A 19,542-nucleotide genomic window follows, 5' to 3' on the forward strand; every position below is an offset into this window, starting at 1 on the left:
TCCCCTCACACAAAAAAAATGCATGGGGTCCCTCCCTCAGATGCTTAATTCAGGCATGCTGCCTGGCTAGGAAAGGAGGGGGGACAAGTGGTTACCCCCCTCTCCTGAACTATAGCAGGCCGCACACCAGGGGGTCCCCTCTGGCAAAGCACCTTGACCCCATATTGATAAGGACAAGGGCCTCTTCTCCATAACCCTAGCCCGCTGGTTGTGGGGGTCTGTGGGCAGGGGCTTATCACATCTGTGCTCGCTGCTAGGGATGTAGTGGGTGCCGGCAGCTCTGGCAAAGTACCTTGACTCCATGTTGATGAGGACAAGGGCCTCTTCTCCCCAGCCCTGGCTCAGAGGTTGTAGGGGTCTGTGGGCAGAGGCTTATCAAAATGTGTGCTGGTTGTTAGGAATGTGGTGGGTGCCAGCGGGTGCAGGCTGCATGCCAGGATGTCTCCTCCTGCAAAGCACCTTGACCCATGTTGATAAAGACAAAGACCTCTTTTCTCCACAGACAAGGCCCAGTGGCTGTGGGAGTCTGTGGGCAGAGGGTTATCGGAATGTGTGCTGGTTAAGGTTGTGGTGAGTGCCAGCAGGTGCCGGCCGCATGCCAGGGGGTCTCCTCTGGGAAAGCACCTTGACCTCATGTTGATAAGAACAAGGACATCTTCTCCATAACCCTGGCCCGGTGGTTGTGGGGGTCTGTGGGCAGGGACTTAATGGAATCTGTCTTGGCAGCTAGAGACATGGTGGGTGCCAGCAGGTGCATGCCAAGGGGTATCTTCTGGCAAAGCACCTTGAACCCATATTGATAAGGACAAGAGCCTCTTCTTCACAACCCTGGCCCGGTGGTTGTGGGCAGGGACTTAATGGAATCTGTCTTGGCAGCTAGGGACATGGTGGGTGCCAGCAGGTGCATTCCACGGGGTCTCCTCTGGCAAAGCACCTTGAACCCATATTTATAAGGACAAGAGCCTCTTCTTCACAACCCTGGCCCGGTGGTTGGGGGAGTGTGTGGGTAGGGGCTTATCAGAATCTGTTCTGGATGCCAGCAGGTGCAGGCCACACGCCAGGGAGTCTCTTCTGGCAAAGCATCTTGACCTCATGTTGGTAAGAACAAGGGCCTCTTCTCCACAACCCTGGCCCGGTGGTTGGGTGGATTCTGTGGCTAGGGGCTTATCTGAATCTGTGCTGGTTGCTAGGAATGTGGTGGGTGCCAGCAGGTGCAGGCCACATGCCAGGGAGTCTCCTCTGGCAAAGCATCTTGATCTCATGTTGATAAGAACAAGGGCCTCTTCTCCACAACCCTGGCCCGGTGGTTGTGGGGGTCTGTGGGAAGGGGTTTATCGGACTGTGTGCTGGTTGCTAAGGATGGAGTGGGTGCCAGTATTGAAAATATTGTTTCTCTATACGATGCAATGCTTCAAAAGCCAAAGTTGGTCTGACCCTATCCAAGGGGGTAAGTGGAAGGGAGCCCTAACACACACAGGCAGAATGGGGCCCTTTCTAATATGGCCCTGATTGGTGTTTATTGTGACAGGTCAGGGATTTACAAATGCGGACCTATAAAGTTCAATGGTGTGTATGAAATGATGCGTTTGGTAGCAGTAGCGCCCCCTTGTGCTCGTGAGATCATTATTGGTGACCTTCGATCTGTAGAGTCATTTCAGAGACGCAGTCAGGAAGCAGACTGAGATGAAGTGAAAATATGCACATTATTTATTAACTGATTCTTTGTAATAAACCATTTGAAAATATTTTACAAGTAAATCACACACGCACAATATCTTACAAACTTTCTGTCACTTGTTGAACTTTTCTGTACAAATAAATAAGTAAATAAATAAACTTTTGCTCCAGTTAACGGAAAAAAGCCACTAACTTATGGAGAGAAATTTCAGCAGCGATGACCCTCGAGCCTCCAAGAGATATTTATATATATATTTATATATATTTATATGTATTTATATCTTAGTTGTTTTTTTAATATCTTTTTTTTCTCTTTTTTTTTTCCCCGGAATGGAGGATCTGACTAAAAACGAGTGCGTACAGACGACTGCGCACACACACAATCCCACCCCTCGTAGCACAGTCACATTCCCCAAACAAGGCCCAAAAAACACACACGCAAAAAAGCTACGAGCAAAAATGACCATTAAAAAGGGGGGTTTGTTTATGGTTCCAAATTCCCCCGACCGCACCCTCCCCCCCTGTCCCCGAGCTCCAGCGGAGGGCATCCTCTGGGGTGGGGGTCACTTGGCGAAGTGTTTCGTGTGATATGGTAAGTGTCTGACGCGCCAGTGGAGGCGGTTGAGATGGAGAGTAAACGACGTAGACGTGACCTTCGGAAAGTTCCAGATGGTGAACCAGCATAAGGCAGGAAGAGAGAGGGATAGGAACGCAACAAAAAGCATAGCAGAGGGATAGCAAAAGTTGGGCAAGAGGGCAATTGGTCAGTGAATGTGATAAGGTTCTCGTATGGCACCAAAATATATAAAGCCATATATAAAGCCTCTCTCTCTGGAGAAGAACCAGTCCTGAAATACCTGATGGTGGTTGTTGTCAATGGTATATACACAATAGGCTATAATGGCCAAAAGTATGTGGACCCCCTTACAAATCAGAGTCTTGGTGTTTCCATTGATGGTTTCTCCTAATACTACATAATACAAAGACATTGTAGACAATTGTGCTCTTCCAGGCTTGTGGAAACACTTTGGTGATACCCCTTGTTCCAGCATGACTGTGCTCCTGTATACAAAGCCAACTCCATAAACACATGGTGTGACCAGTTTGGTGTGGAGGAACTTGAGTGTCCTGCACAGAGCCCTGACCTCATCTAATGGACACCTTTGGGATGAATTGGTATGAGCCAGGTCTTCTCAACCCACATCTCCATAAAGACATGGTTTGACCAGCTTGATGTATCTGGTGTCCTGCACAGAGCTCTGACCTCATCTAATGGACACCTTTGGGATGAATTATTATGAGCCAGGTCTTCTCAACCCACATCTCCATAAAGACATGTTTTGACCAGCTTGAGGTATCTGGTGTCCTGCACAGAGCCCTGACCTCATCTAATGGACACCTTTGGGATGAATTGGTATGAGCTAGGTCTTCTCAACCCACATCTCCATAAAGACATGGTTTGACCAGCTTGATGTATCTGGTGTCCTGCACAGAGCCCTGACCCCCAATCCTACTGAACACCTTTGGGATGAATTGTAATGCTGATGGTGAGCTAGGTTTTGTTTTGTTTTTTGGTGCCCAATGTAAGGCCTGATGTGTGAGCCAGGTCTTCTCATTCAACATCATTACCTGACCTCACAAATTCCCACAGACACACTCCAAAATCGCGTGGAAACCTTCCCAGAAGAATGGAGGTATGATATAGGAGGGGGTAACGTCACACTGATCACCATGATGGAAAGCAGTATGAGCCAGGTCTTCTCAACCCACATCTCCATAAAGACATGGTTTGACCAGCTTGATGTATCTGGTGTCCTGCACAGAGCCCTGACCTCATCTAATGGACACCTTTGGGATGAATTGGCATGAGCCAGGTCTTCTCAACCCACATCTCCATAAAGACATGGTTTGACCAGCTTGATGTATCTGGTGTCCTGCACAGAGCCCTGAACCCCAATCCTACTGAAGACCTTTGGGATGAATTGTAATGCTGATGGTGAGCTAGGTTTTGGGGGTTTTTTTTGGGTGCCCAATGTGAGGCCTGATTTGTGAGCCAGGTCTTCTCATTCAACATCATTACCTGACCTCACAAATTCCCACAGACGCACTCCAAAATCGTGTGGAAACCTTCCCAGAAGAATGGGGGTATGATATAGAAGGGGGGGGGGGGTATCTTCACACTGATCACCATGATGGAAGCAGGTATGAGCCAGGTCTTCTCAACCCACATCTCCATAAAGACATGGTTTGACCAGCTTGATGTATCTGGTGTCCTGCACAGAGCCCTGACCTCATCTAATGGACACCTTTGGGATGAATTGGTATGATCCAGGTCTTCTCAACCCACATCTCCATAAAGACATGGTTTGACCAGCTTGATGTATATGGTGTCCTGCACAGAGCCCTGACCCCCAACCCCACTGAACACCTTTGGGATGAATTGTAATGCTGATGGTGAGCTAGGTTTTGGGGTTTTTTTTGGTGCCCAATGTGAGGCCTGATGTGTGTGCCAGTTCTTCTCATTCAACATCAGTACCTGACCTCACAAATTCCCACAGACACTCCAAAATCGCGTGGAAACCTTCCCAGAAGAATGGGGGTATGATATAGAAGGGGGGTAACTTCACACTGATCACCATGATGGAAGGAGGGGGGCAACTACATATTGAAGAACCTTGTTTTGGATGTGGATGACCTAAAGGCCAATATAGGTGTGATGGTCAGTTGTCCACAAACGGTTGGCCATATAGTGTGCTTAAAATTCTCTTTAATTATCACTTTTGACAACATTTTGGTGCCGTTATCCCGGGGTAAGTGATAACCATAAGTTTTGTGACATACCATGACAGCCATCCATCATTTGCCCTCTTGCCCCCCCCACCACCTTGCCAGGCCTCCTCTCTAAATAAAAACACAAAGATGAAGGTCCGAATCCTGGGTCATATTACTGTTCAAACATACATTTGCTTTATCTCCGATTGCACTTCTAAGGAGTGGTACAGTAAATCACTTGAGCTCCGGAGGAGGGTTATAGTTCTTCTGAGTGGACTATCTGGGCCTGCTGGTAGTTGGGGGGTCCAGCGCTGGAAACTTCAGGTCCCGCAATCACTAGAGGGCCAGAGTCACGCCAACTGCAGAGATCAGGTTTTGTCCAGGAGTTACGAGGACAGAACAGGGAAAGGAGGACAGGGAAAGGAGGACAGGGAAAGGAGGACAGGGAAAGGAGGACAGGGAAAGGAGGACAGGGAAAGGAGGACAGGGAAAGGAGGACAGGGAAAGGAGGACAGGGGATGGACATCTGGAGGCTCTTACAGCTAAATGTATTACTTCCAGTATCTTTGTTCACCTTGGCAAAGGCATAAGCAGCAGAAGAAGTTTCCCGCTTCCTTCCTCGGTGATCACGGCCTCAATATTGTGCTGAAAATTTAAAGTAACTGATAAGTAGGAAGTGAACATCAGACGTTGGGCAACCCTACTGCGTGTGCTTGACGAGTCGGCTGTGCTTGTATCATGATGTTGTGGTCTCGGAAGTGCAGGGGGCGCTATACGGAGACGGGGTGTAGCCGCTTCGCTCGCTCAGTGTGATGCCGACTGGATGAAGAATATGCAGTCTTAGAAGACGCTGTTGTGCTGATTATTTTTTTTTTTTTGTATACGTTGTGTCCATATTTTGTGGCACTGGTGGGAGCCTAGATACTTGCGTCTTCCACAATCGGAGGCGGTATTTCCATTAAAGGACAACTCCACCCATCAATGATTTCAGTTTTGTGCTGTTGCCGAAAAAAAACGTATATTGAATCGTGTGCCGCCTTCTACGTTGTGCTCAGCTGTCACGGCTAATAGAAAAGGCAAATCGATGATGTCAGCCCTCCCCTAATGGATTTTCCAGCATGCAGATTAAAGAAATCTAGAAGAAGGCCCTTCATCGTGGGAAAAGCAGAGACACAAACTACTGCAGGGAAATCTCCCCATTGTGGGAGGGGCAGAGACACAAACTACTGCAGGGAATCTCCCCATTGTGGGAGGGGCAGAGACACAAACTACTGCAGGGAATCTCCCCATTGTGGGAGGGGCAGAGACACAAACTACTGCAGGGAATCTACCCATTGTGGGAGGGGCAGAGACACAAACTATCGCAGTGGAATCTCACCATTGTGGGAGGGGTGGCGATACAAAATACTGGAAGGAAATTTTCAGTTTTTTTTTAACTTTATGTATATTATACCATTGTAGAAGGGGCAGAGACACAAACTCCTGTGGGGAAACCTTATTACTGTGGGAGGGGCAGGGATAAAAATCCCACCATTGTGGGAGGGGCAGAGACAGACTACTGCAGGAAACCTCACCATTGTGGGAGGGGCAGAGACACAAATCTCACCATTGTGGGAGGGGCAGAGACACAAATCTCACCATTGTGGGAGGGGCAGAGACACAAATCTCACCATTGTGGGAGGGACAGAGACACAAACTATTGGGGGAAATCACATCATTGTGGGAGGAGCAGAGACACAAACAACTGCAGGTAATCTAACCATTGTGGGAGGGTCAGAGACAAAAACTATTGGGGGAAATGTCATCATTGGGTGGGGCAGAGACACAAACTATTGGGGTAAATATAATTGCGGGAGGGGCAGAGACACAAACTATTGGGGTAAATCTCATCATTGTGGGAGGGGCAGAGACACAGACTACTGTAGAAAACCTCACCATTGTGGGAGGGGCAGATACAAAAACTATTGGGGGAAATGTCATCATTGGGTGGGGCAGACACACAAACTATTGGGGTAAATCTCATCATTGCGGGAGGGGCAGAGACACAAACTATTGGGGTAAATCTCATCATTGTGGGAGGGGCAGAGACACAGATTACTGTAGAAAACCTCACCATTGTGGGAGGGGCAGAGACACAAACTATTGGGGTAAATCTCATCATTGTGGGAGGGGCAGAGACACAAACTATTGGGGTAAATCTCATCATTGTGGGAGGGGCAGAGACACAAACTACTGTAGAAAACCTCACCATTGTGGGAGGGGCAGAGACAAAAACTATTGGGGGAAATGTCATCATTGGGTGGGGCAGAGACACAAACTATTGGGGTAAATATAATTGCGGGAGGGGCAGAGACACAAACTATTGGGGTAAATCTCATCATTGTGGGAGGGGCAGAGACACAGACTACTGTAGAAAACCTCACCATTGTGGGAGGGGCAGATACAAAAACTATTGGGGGAAATGTCATCATTGGGTGGGGCAGACACACAAACTATTGGGGTAAATCTCATCATTGCGGGAGGGGCAGAGACACAAACTATTGGGGTAAATCTCATCATTGTGGGAGGGGCAGAGACACAGATTACTGTAGAAAACCTCACCATTGTGGGAGGGGCAGAGACACAAACTATTGGGGTAAATCTCATCATTGTGGGAGGGGCAGAGACACAAACTATTGGGGTAAATCTCATCATTGTGGGAGGGGCAGAGACACAAACTACTGTAGAAAACCTCACCATTGTGGGAGGGGCAGAAACAAAAACGATTGGGGGAAATTTCATCATTGTGGGAGGGGCAGAGACACAAACTATTGGGGTTAATCTCATCATTGTGGTAGGGGCAGAGACACAAACTACTGTAGAAAACCTCACCATTGTGGGAGGGGCAGAGACAAAAACGATTGGGGGAAATTTCATCATTGTGGGAGGGGCAGAGACACAAACTATTGGGGTTAATCTCATCATTGTGGGAGGGGCAGAGACACAAACTACTGTAGAAAACCTCACCATTATGGGAGGGGCAGAGACAAAAACTATTGGGGGAAATGTCATCATTGTGGGAGGGGCAGAGACACAAACTACGGCAAGAAAAGCTCACCGTTTTCGGCAGGATGGAGACACTATCTACTGCGGGAAGATCTCTCCATTTTGAGCGTGGCAGAGACAAAAACTTTTGCCACTGGAGTCACTGACAAATTTAAGATGCTGTTGGCTAATTTAATCCATCGTTTGCCCAACATGAACTGAAATATCAGATTTGGGCTGAGTTGGCCTTCAAAGAAAATGTAACATTGCACAGAAGTAAAGACATCCCAAGCCTGTTTCTTTGGTACAATACTGTACGGTCCTATGATGTGACAGGGTTGTGCTTGAGGTTATGAAGCCCGAACAAGAAAGAATAACATCAATTATCTAACACAGCTGCTTTTGGCACTCACGTTGCAGCAGAAGTGCAATCCCCTAGAGCCCAGCGAAGGATCCCGGGGCAAAGCAATTCTGCAGCCAAAGACATGATAACATCTCCAGTCCATGAAAGTGTGTACAGGATGCTCAACACAGACTTCTTGCATGAAGAACTTGGCATACCCAATGCGGAAACCTAATGTTTCTCACTTATCGAATTTTCTGTCACCGCCCCCCCCTCCTCCTAGTGACTTTGGCCCCATGTGTGATCCAACGGGGAGATGGACTTCCACTCGCTCCGACGATGATATGAAGAAGCCATGATGACTTGATGGTGGATGTACAGAATGCCCTTGCGATGTTAACTCTGATCCTTAGCGTGTTTTTTTTACTGGAGCTATACAGAAATATGGAGGCCAAGGTCAGAACATCACAGTGACGTGGTGACATCATCTCAGAGACCAGATGTGAAGACAGAAAACGGGGAAACCGACGAGACGGATGGACAGGAAACAAGAGATCCTAGAAAGTGGCCACGGATGGACATGGCAGGAAGTTCTTGCCGACGAGTTAAGTGCTGCTACAAAGCCGTGATGCGGTTCTCCCGGGTTGCCTTGGAAAAACTCCCGATTGGCGCTAAAAAGGTCTCCTGGTTGTCACAGTAAGATCATCCATAACAAGTGGTGGTTGTCGTGGTAACTCAGCCCAAAATGCGCTGGTGTGGCACTCGCCTGGTTGTCATGGTAACCACGTCACTAAATCAAGAAGTGGCCTCAGGAAGGAGGGAGGAAGCAGGGGCGGGTCTAGAGCCCCCTACTGGTGGTGGATGACGTTGAGGCGGAAACTAGGCACAGGAGTAGAGACTGTAGAAAGGCCAGCAAGAGCCAAGACGGTCGGAACATGGAGCCTCTGCCGCAGTCTGATGTGTCCTCCTGGATAGGAGAGAAAGAGGGAGAGTTATCTGTCCCTTGGGAGAACTAGGTGAGATATTAGGATAAATGTAAGATATGAGCGCTAATAAAAGTATACAAGACAGCCTATGTCAGTGGGATCCAATGAAGGATGGAAGAATTGGCCAGCGTTATGGTAAGTAGCTTGCCTTATAGCTCAGTGTACCAAACCTATTGCCTTGGACCCATCATTTAGGTCAGTGGTCTCCAAACTGCGGGTCCTGCAGATTCCTTCCACTGACACCAATGATGGGGCACTATTCCTTCCACTGACACCAATGATGGGGCACTATTCCTCCCACTGACACCAATGATGGGGCACTATTGCTTCCACTGACACCAATGATGAGCCACTATTCCTTCCACTGACACCAAAGATGGGGCACTATTCCTTCCACTGACACCAAAGATGAGCCACTATTCCATCCACTGACACCAATGATGGGGCACTATTCCATTCACTGATACCAATGATGGGGCACTATTCCATCCACTGATACCAATGATGAGCCACTATTCCTTCCACTGACACCAATGATGAGCCACTATTCCTTCCACTGACACCAATGATGGGGCACTATTCCATCCACCGATACCAATAATGGGGCACTATTCCATCCACTGATACCAATGATGAGCCACTATTCCTTCCACTGACACCAATGATGGGGCACTATTCCATCCACTGATACCAAAGATGAGCACTATTCCTCCCACCGATACTAATGATGGGGCGCTATTCCTTCCACCAGTACCAATGATGAGGCACTATTCCCCCCACTGATACCAATGATGGGGCACTATTCCTCTCACTGAGACCAATGATGAGGCACTATTCCCCCCCACTGATACCAATGATGGGGCACTTTTCCTCCCACTGATACCAATGATGGGGTACTATTCCTCTCACTGACACCAATGATGAGGCACTATTCCCCCCACTGACACACCCCCACTGACACCAATGATGAGGCACTATTCCCCCCACTGACACCCCCCCACTGACACCAATGATGGGACACTATTCCTCTCACTGACACCAATGATGGGGCACTATTCCTTCCACTAACACCAACTGTGATGCACTAATATTTCCCCCAGTACCAAAGATAGGACATTTTCTACTCCCACTGGCTATGGTCACCCCCCCCCCCCCCCCCCAAAGTCTGAAGCACAGTAAACTGGCTCTTTGTTTTGAAAGTTTGGAGACCCCGGGTTTAGGCATAAAATTGTCTCACTCTAACTTCATATCAATAAATAAACTACCCTTGTTCAGTTGATTGGCTTGCAATGCTTTAGTGCCTGGTCTTCCCTTTTCTGAAGGGGGAGACCAGTGTTCAGGAAAAGTCACAAATGGCCCCCCTTCACCTGAGCATCAGCCCCCCAAAGCCATGGCATTGGGTATCTGTGGAAACACCACTGTTTCTGGAGATTTGTCATTTCTTTAAAACTGTGATTGAAATTATAGAATGGAAAAAAAAGTAATGCTTTAAAATGTATACCATAGGTCTGCTAGAATACACATAGTAAGGCTGGGTGAGCTAACGGGTGGCCCAAGGCCACATACCACCTCTCATTCCCTGAAGAGGTTCTTTGCAATGAACCTTCTAAACACGCGGGGCTGCTATGGAAGGTATTAAAACAAATGCTACACTATTTACCATCTGGTTGTAGTCGAAGCAGACGTGAGGACCTTTCCGGTATCGAGGCATTTCCACCAACTCGCACTGCTCTGGACCTTCCGCTGAGAGAGGAAGTTAAGGGACAACAAAGATTTAATTGGTATAACCCAAGATGGGCTGAGCTTTATTGCTGAGCTTTAGTTCAAGGCCAAGGAACTAGAGAGTTGGTCACAAAGCCTTGACCTCAACCTCTAAGAACACCTTTGAGATGAGTGGCAATTATGAGACAGGTCTTTTTTTTTTGGGGCCTAATGTGTGAGCCGGGCCTTCCCATGCAACATCAGTACCTGACCCCACACATTCTCAGACACGCTAAAATGGGAGAAACCAATAATAATGGCCATGGTGTTTGAATGAGATGTCCAATATTGTTTTTTGAGTGTGATGGTCAGTGTATATGGCGGTATACTGCAACGCGGAATATGGAGTGTGTCTGTGTTGTGTTTGGTTTTGTTTATCAAGATCAATTTAGAGGCTGCAATGGCTAAATAACCATTTGGGGGGGGGGGGGGGGAAGAAAACCCCAGAAGATCTGCAAAACTAAAAATTACTTCCTGTGCAAAACTTTTTTTACCATTCCTATGAGCCCCTTTAAGCTTCAGGAAGCCACCCGTTCTGAGTCTATAGTAGTCTGACAATAGTCATTCCTGAGGATCAGATCCTTCTAGACCTCAAAATGTAGCTCAGATGTTGTAGGCAACTGAACACGCACAAGTATACAGCATGGTATCAAGCAGTGCATATGGACCAAAGTACTTGTGTTGATCTATAGCGCGTACATTTTAAAAGCCAGACACAATCTACATGTGTTTCTGCCGAGCGTCACTCGAGACCGTACATCGGTGCTTCAGCATTGGTCAAGCGACTAATGAAAATCAAACCAGTGCTTCAACATTGGTCAAGCGACCAATCAAAATCAAACCAGTGCTTCAGCATTGGTCAAGTGACCAATCAAAATCAAACCAGTGCTTCAGGATTGGTCAAGCGACCAATCAAAATCAAACCAGTGCTTCAGCATTGGTCAAGCGACCAATCAAAATCAAACCAGTGCTTCAGCATTGGTCAAGTGACCAATCAAAATCAAACCAGTGCTTCAGCATTGGTCAAGCGACCAATCAAAATCAAACCAGTGCTTCAGCATTGGCCAAGTGACCAATCAAAATCAAACCAGTGCTTCAGCATTGGTCAAGTGACCAATGAAAATCAAACCAGTGCTTCAGCATTGGTCAAGCGACCAATCAAAATCAAACCAGTGCTTCAGAACTGGTCAAGCGACCAATCAAAATCAAACCAGTGCTTCAGCATTGGCCAAGCGACCAATCAAAATCAAACCAGTGCTTCAGCATTGGTCAAGTGACCAATGAAAATCAAACCAGTGCTTCAGCATTGGTCAAGCGACCAATCAAAATCAAACCAGTGCTTCAGCATTGGTCAAGCGACCAATCAAAATCAAACCAGTGCTTCAGCATTGGCCAAGCGACCAATCAAAATCAAACCAGTGCTTCAGCATTGGTCAAGTGACCAATGAAAATCAAACCAGTGCTTCAGCATTGGTCAAGCGACCAATCAAAATCAAACCAGTGCTTCAGCATTGGTCAAGCGACCAATCAAAATCAAACCAGTGCTTCAGCATTGGTCAAGTGACCAATCACTAGAGAAGCATTGCAACCAAATGAAAATTTCGTCACAAAAACGGGAAAAAAATTCCCACAGACACTCCAAAATCTTGAGGAATTCCTTCCCAGAAGAGAAAAGGATGTTCTAGCCCCAAAGGGGGGAAGAGGTGAGGGCAAATCTATATTAATGTCCATGTTTTTGGGATGGGATGTCCAACAAATTTATATAAAATTGAAAGACTGAAGTCTTGCAAAGCTGGAAACGACCTCCTGTGAAGACCACTGAAGTGCAGAACCTTTTTTTTATCATCCCTTTGAGACCCTCAGCTTCAGGCAACCACCCCCTCTGTGCCTTGGGCCTCCATCTGCCATTGGCACCATCCTAAAGGATTAGATCCTTCTAGTGATGAACAAGGCCAAGGATAAATCCAAGGGGGGAAAAAAAAACAAGCTTAACTCATCTAACCCGCTGTTAGATCCTTCTAGCACTAGACCTCAAATTGTAGCTCAGATGTTGTAGGCAACTGAGAACGCACAGGAACACAACATGGCAAGCAGTGCATGTGGGGCAAAGTACTTGTGTCGGGCTATAGTGCGTCGATTCTAAAATCCAGACACGATCTGCATTGTTTCCAGAGAGTGTCAACCGAGACCGCTTTTTATCTGCTACTTCATCTAACCCTGGCCCCCAGGGGCGGACTGACCATTCGCCCACTTGGGCACTGCCCGAGGGCCTTCGGGCCACTAGGGGGCCCCATCAGGTTTGCCAGCCTCAGTAAAATCAGGGACAGTATGTAAAAATCTTTGTTTCTTTTACATCCGTTTCTGAAATGTCCCTTACCGACATCCTTTTGGTCTAAAAATCCTGGGATTATAGCTGCCCCACCTCTCCAGTACCTTCTCAGCCAATAGAAACATGTCTGTGTATACTGTGTGTACATGTATGTGTATACTGTGATTGTATACTGTGTGTGTGTGATTGTATATTGTGTGGCCCCATAATCTCAGATTGCCCGGGGGCCCCATAATCTCAGATTGCCCGGGGGCCCCATAATCTTCTCCTATTGCCCGGGGGCCCCATAATCTTCTCCTATTGCCCGGGGGCCCCATAATCTTCTCCTATTGCCCTGGGGCCCCATAATCTTCTCCTATTGCCCAGGGGCCCCATAATCTTCTCCTATTGCCCAGGGGCCCCATGAGTTGTCAGTCCGCCCCTGCCTGGCCCCACCTCAAACCATGACTTGGCTTGTAGCCTTCACTCCTACCCCAACCTCCGGCTTATCTTTTGTGGCTGCACTATTAATCTGCCTGGTTCGACCTTGACCCCAATTCGCTCGCTGAACCAAAGGATACAACGCGTCTCTGCTTGATCCAGCTTCATGATATCACACTGGCTGCACATCAGCTTCTCCGCCACCACAAACAGCAGATTGGTGTTGGACAGTCGCTGGGCGTGGTAGTACCTATTCAAAAGGAGAGACAAGAGGACAGGTCGATTAGCAGGGATGTACAGACGCCCCCCTATAGATGGCACGTGGCACAGCCCAATCTGACCCACCGGGAGCAGGGCCCGCAGTCAATGACGGCCGAATACGTGGAGTTGATGTTGCTGAAGTAATACTGCGTCTGCTTCATGATACAGCTGGCCTCCCGAGGCTCCATACCTTCTGCCATGATGTCGTCTGCAGGGTGATGCAAAATTAAGTCATTTATTATGAGGCCATAATTCTTATTATGATATTATATTATAATTAATTCTTATGAAATCAGAAAGAATTTTCTTTAATGCTTTACAAGGGTTTCCTTCCTTCCTCTGGATCAACGTCATTAGCCCTAATCACCTCCATCTTCCCCTTAACTATTATTTTCCCTGCTGATTGTTTTTTATGTTACAAATTTTCTGCCCATTAATATTTAAACTTTGTCATTTGCATTTGTTTTTGGGCTCCATTCACACCTATGCGACTTTCATGCCACTTGAGGGTCACACTTCAATGTTGACCCTTTAACAGTTGCGTGAAAATCATACCTGTCAAAGCCAGTGTCCAGGGGCGGACTGACCATTTGGGCATTCGGGCACTGCCCGAGGGGCCCCGGGCCACTAAGGGGCCCCATCAGGGTTGCCAGCCTCGGGCACTGCCCGAGGGGCCCCATCAGGGTTGCCAGCCTCAATAAAACCAGGGACAGTATGTAAAAATCAGTTTTTTTTTTTAAAAATCCCAAGATTATAGCTGCCCCGCCTCTCCAGTACCTTTTCAGTGTGTGTATATGTATACTGTGTGTGTATACTGTGTGTGTATATTGTGTGTGTGTTTGTGTGTGAGTATACTGTGTGGCCCCATAATCTATTGCCTGGGGCCCCATAATCTTCTCCTATTGCCCGGGGGCCCCATAATCTCCTATTGCCCGGGGGCCCCATGAGTTGTCAGTCCGCCCCCTGCCAGTGTCGCATCCAAGTCGCACTTCAAAAATTGGCGCAAGTTTGGAGTCATAAAATTGTGAATGAAGCCTAAAGCCGCGTACACACGGGCGGACTGTATGGCCAACTTAGTCCATCAGACAATCCGACGGACAGTCCGTCCTACTTTCGAACGAACGGACATGACCACACACGGATGCAAAACAGTCCGTCGAAAGCTTGCGCGATGAAGTGTACAGCACGTACGACAGGACTAGAAATAGGAAGTCCAATACACAGCAATGCAACCTTTCGCCGTGTAAATCCTTTCTGAGCATGCGCCATTCTTAGTCCGTCCAACTAGCATACTGACGAGCGGATTGTCCGCTGAAACCAAAGTCTGACGGACAATATTACGGAAATTCCGAAATACTTAGTCCGCCAGACTGCACGCTGAAAAAGTCCGCTGAAGCCCACACACGAGCGGACTGTCCGCTGAAATGTGTTTCGGCATACTAAGTTGGTCAGACAGTCCGCCCGTGTGTACGCGGCTTTAGTGTTTTATATATATATATATATATATATATATATATATATATATATATTAAGATAAAAAATATTTTATTTAGTTGCCAAATAACTTGCTTTGTAGAATCATCATTTTAGTATTGTTATCATGACAAATTATAGATTGAAAATGATATATTTTTGATTTGGTTTGACTAAACAGACTGTCAGCATAAATGTAAGCATTAATCTGGTCTGGGGGGTAAAGGTGTTAATTAGGGCTGCAACAAACGATTATTTTCCTAATCGATTAGTTGGCCGATTATTGTTTCGATTAATCAGTTAATAACCTAAAAAAAAAAAAAAAAAAAAAAGGTAATTTTGCTACATTTTTTTTTTTTTCTTTTTGTTTTCTTTTCCTTTCCTTTTTTTTTTTTTTTTTTCTTCTTTTTTTTCTTCATTTTTTTTATTTTTTTCCCCTTTTTCCCCCTTTTTAGCGGCTCCGAAATGTTTCAAATTTCTCTTTATTTATATTATAAAACATACATTGAAAAAATTTTCCATTCAATTTTCACATCATTATGAAACATTCCCCATACACACCAAAAAAAAAAAAAAAAAAAGGTAATTTTGCTACATTTTTACATATTTTTTTGGCAAAATTTGTTGGGCAGATAAAAAAAAAAAAAAAAAAAATTGCCGCAAAAACGCATTATTGCATGCTTTTCTGCAGCTTCTCCATTGAAGTATATTGAACCAAAAAAAAAATAGCACAGTTTTGCATTAAAAAAAAAAATAGTCCTCATCTTTTCCAAATACGCAGCAGCTGAAAAAAATCATGGATGTGAACGTGTCCCATAGGAAACCATGTAAAAGAACTGTAGTGCGTTTCTGCGACCCAGGCCTGAGATGTTTAGTGACATAATGGGGTTAAAAAAAAAAAAAAAAAAAAAACGAAAATTAGTGCAAAAAGAGCAAATAATCGCTACTGTAAGGGGTTCATTTTTTTTACTATGGGACAGTGAAATTAAAGGGGTTGTAAAGGTAAATGTTTTTTCACCTTAATGCCCCCCAGCCCCCCCGTTTTACTTACCTCGCCCCTCGAAAATCCTGCGCTCGCCCCCGTCGTCCTTTCCACTGTTCAGCCTGGCCACTGATTGGCTGGTGCCATTGGCTCGCGCTGCTGTCAATCACATCCACTGACGCGGAGCGCCAGGGGGGGGCGGGACCGTGTGATACAGCGAGCGGCTATAGCCGCCGGCTGTATCACGGGAGCGCGCCCGCAGGTGCTTCTCACCATGTGAGGGAGCTCGCATGAACGTGAGAAGTACCTGCGGGAGGAAGCAGAGACAGCCGCCGAGGGACCCCAGAAGAGCAGGTTCGGGGCCACTCTGTGCAAAACGAGCTGCACAATGGAGGTAAGTATAACATGTTTGTTATTTAAAAAAATAAATAAATCACTTTACAATCCCTTTAATATTTACAGTAGCGATTTGCTCTTTTTGTACTATAAAGGGCTCATTTTAGTTTTTTTTCTAACCCCCATTATGTTAGTGGCCGATTAATCGATTATGAAAATAGTAATCGATTAATTTCATAATCGATTAGTTGTTTTGGCCCTAGTGTTAATAAAGCCGTGATTCTACCAGCACATATCACATGTTGGTTACTGACAATCAAGTTTAATGAAGGAAAATATAGAAAAGGGAAGAGCTGTATAAAAGACAGATGGATCAGACAGACGGCACTCACCCGCCTGCATCCAAGTGCTGTACGTCAGGCTGTAGATGAGAGACTGAAATACGGACCTGGGAAGGTGATAGATCGATAAATCCGGATTATACATTATACATAAACTATTATAGATGTAACTGCAAAACTGCACTGTACAGGGAACACAGCGTAATAATTATCATCATTCCATCTGCTCTGAGCAAGTCAATTCACTTTTCATATATTTAATGTATGTGTACACGTTACTAAAATCTCCTATAATCCCCGAATATTTGAATGTCTTTTCCAAAGTTGTCTTTAATCCTTTTAAATTTGCAGCTTTCTTAAACACAATATTGGTGATCCTGCCATTAAGGTTACTTGTTCAGGCGCTTCCTGTTATTGGGGTCTCCCAATTGCTCTCTGGCGTTGTCCTGTCACATGCTCCCCCTGGTGGAGACTAAAAGCCATTGTGATACCGTTGTTGCTTTCAGAAGTCCCCTGCTGAGTTCCCAGGTCTGTACACCCGCTGTGCCCATTATGAGGGGTTCCCACCATCCCTGTACCGAGTTCCTGGGTCTGTACACCCGCTGTGCCCATTATAAGGGGTTTCCACTATCCCTGTGCCGAGTTCCCGGGTCTGTACACCCGCTGTGCCCATTATGAGGGGTTCCCACTATCCCTGTGCCGAGTTCCCGGGTCTGTACACCTGCTGTGCCCATTAAGAGGGGTTCCCATCATCCCTCTGCTGAGTTCCCGGGTCTGTAAATCCACTGTGCCCATTATGAAGGGTTCCCACCATCCCTGTGCCGAGTTCCCGGGTCTGTACACCCGCTGTGCCCATTATGAGGGGTTCCCACCCTCCCTGTGCTGAGTCCCCGGGTCTGTATACCTGCTGTGCCCATTATGAGGGGTTCCCACCATCCCTTTGCTGAGTTCCCGGGTCTGTACACCCGCTGTGCCCATTATGAGGGGTTCCCACCCTCCCTGTGCTGAGTTCCCAGGTCTGTACACCTGCTGAGCCCATTATGAGGGGTTCCCACCATCCCTGTGCTGAGTTCCCGGGTCTGTACACCCGCTGTGCCCATTATGAGGGGTTCATTCCCGTGTGGGTCCGTCTCTGTGTCCGCGTCGGCTGCCGAAGGTCGCCAAAAGACAGGTAATACTTGCCCGAGGTCCATTATATGAACCTGTATTCCGATTATCTGCAGCCTGTAAGAACATTGTGTTGTTGTATTGTACGAGTCTGTGTTGTTGTATTGTATGAGTCTGTGTTGTTGTGTTGTATGGGTCGGTGATAAATGATGTATGATGTTGAAAGAGATTGCCACACAGCTGGGTCCCAGCTGACCTGGACAAACTCCTTCGGTACCGGTGTTAGTGCGGTGTAGCATTTCATCCAGAAGGGGGTGTCAGGGACAGGGACAAACTCCTTTGGTACCGGTGTTAGTGCGGTGTAGCACTTCACCCAGAAGGGGGGTGTCAGGGACGTGGATAAACTCCTTTGGTAAAGGTGATGGTGTGGTAAAGCACGTCACCCAGAAGGGGGCGTCAGGGACGCAGGTAGCGTGGCTGTGTGGTTGTTATAATTCAAGCATACACATCTATTACAACTCGTGCAAATGTCATGTCATAACTGTGTTTGTGGATTGATGTTCAGCATTTTTGAAGGAGGTTGGAAGGTCAATTGGGTCTATAGAAAGTGAATGTAGAAAGAGTGGACAGGAACCGATAAGGTGTCCTGAACAAGTGGGAGATTTAGAGGAAACAGAGGGAAGTGAAAATTTGAGGATCTCATTGTTGAATATTAACTGCTGTACTTATCTGTCTGTTAAATATCTTGTTGAGGGAAGTGAGTGGTCACGCACTACCCGACCCCTATTCTGTGGCCGTCTCGGACGGGCAGAACTGTGACTGAGTCTACGTTTTGGGAAGACGCACCAGGGGCGACCCAGGTGGCAGTCGAGCATTGTAGACAAAACCTCTCTCTGTCATACTATCTGTTTTGTCCTCGTTAACTTGAGATTGGGATATAGTCTGAACCGGTACCAGGTGACGAATAGAGGAATTGCCAGACCCTTTCAGAATCCAAGGCAACCTCGTGACCCGTCTAAAATCCTGAGCAGACACATAAATATCTCAGTCATCAAGACAGAAAATAATGGGGCAGAAATTGGTTAAAGCGGAGGTCCACCCTAAAATGGACCTCCGCTCATCTGATCCCTCCCCCCCTCCGGCGCCACAATCGGCACCTTTCAGGGGGGAGGGGGGTGCAGTTACCTGGATAATCCAGGTAACTGCACCCACTTCCGGGCTAGCTGCCTGCGGAACGAGCGTAGGTTACGCCCCCGTTCCGCAAGCGCCCGCCCCCTTCAGGAAGTGCCCCGCTGCCTGCTGGGAAACACACAGCTCCCAGAGGCAGCGGGGACCGTCCGGATTGCGCCGCGCGGCTCGCGCATGCGCAGTAGGGAACCGGGAAATGAAGCCGAAAGGCTCCATTTCCTGATTCCCATACCCAAGATGGCGGCGGGACCCGGCCGCCGAGCGAGCGATCGGCTTCGGGTGCCGACATCGCGGGCGCGCTGGACAGGTAAGTGTCACTATTTAAAAGTCAGCAGCTGCAGTATTTGTAGCTGCTGGCTTTTAAAAAAAAAAAAAAAAAACGCGGAGTCCCGGTGGACTCCCGCTTTAAGCCAGAGAAAGAGAGAGAGAGAGAGAGAGAGAGAGAGAGGGAGGAATTATGTTAAGAAAGCAAAAAAATTAGCGAAGATTTGTAGCGTCACCATTCCTCCAGGGGGTAGATTGCAGCCAGAGGAATGGTGGAA

At 47.1% G+C, this 19,542-nt stretch overlaps 1 protein-coding gene across 1 annotated transcript in view; it reads right to left on the reverse strand.

Annotated features, from left to right (window-relative positions):
• Positions 1-1,684: 1,684 nt before the first annotated feature.
• Positions 1,685-19,542, reverse strand: part of CACNA2D2 (calcium voltage-gated channel auxiliary subunit alpha2delta 2) — a 278,037-nt gene continuing 260,179 nt past the window's right edge. Inside the window, 5 exon segments of the mRNA XM_077451058.1 lie at positions 1,685-8,783; positions 10,463-10,545; positions 13,453-13,562; positions 13,658-13,781; positions 16,757-16,812. Of these exon segments, the coding sequence (XP_077307184.1) occupies positions 8,655-8,783; positions 10,463-10,545; positions 13,453-13,562; positions 13,658-13,781; positions 16,757-16,812 (502 nt within the window). The 3' untranslated portion in view covers positions 1,685-8,654.

This window comes from Lithobates pipiens, unplaced genomic scaffold, assembly GCF_037356315.1.
Source record: "Lithobates pipiens isolate NorthernLeopardFrog02 unplaced genomic scaffold, aLitPip1_a1.2 Scaffold_23, whole genome shotgun sequence".
Lineage (NCBI taxonomy): Eukaryota > Metazoa > Chordata > Amphibia > Anura > Ranidae > Lithobates > Lithobates pipiens.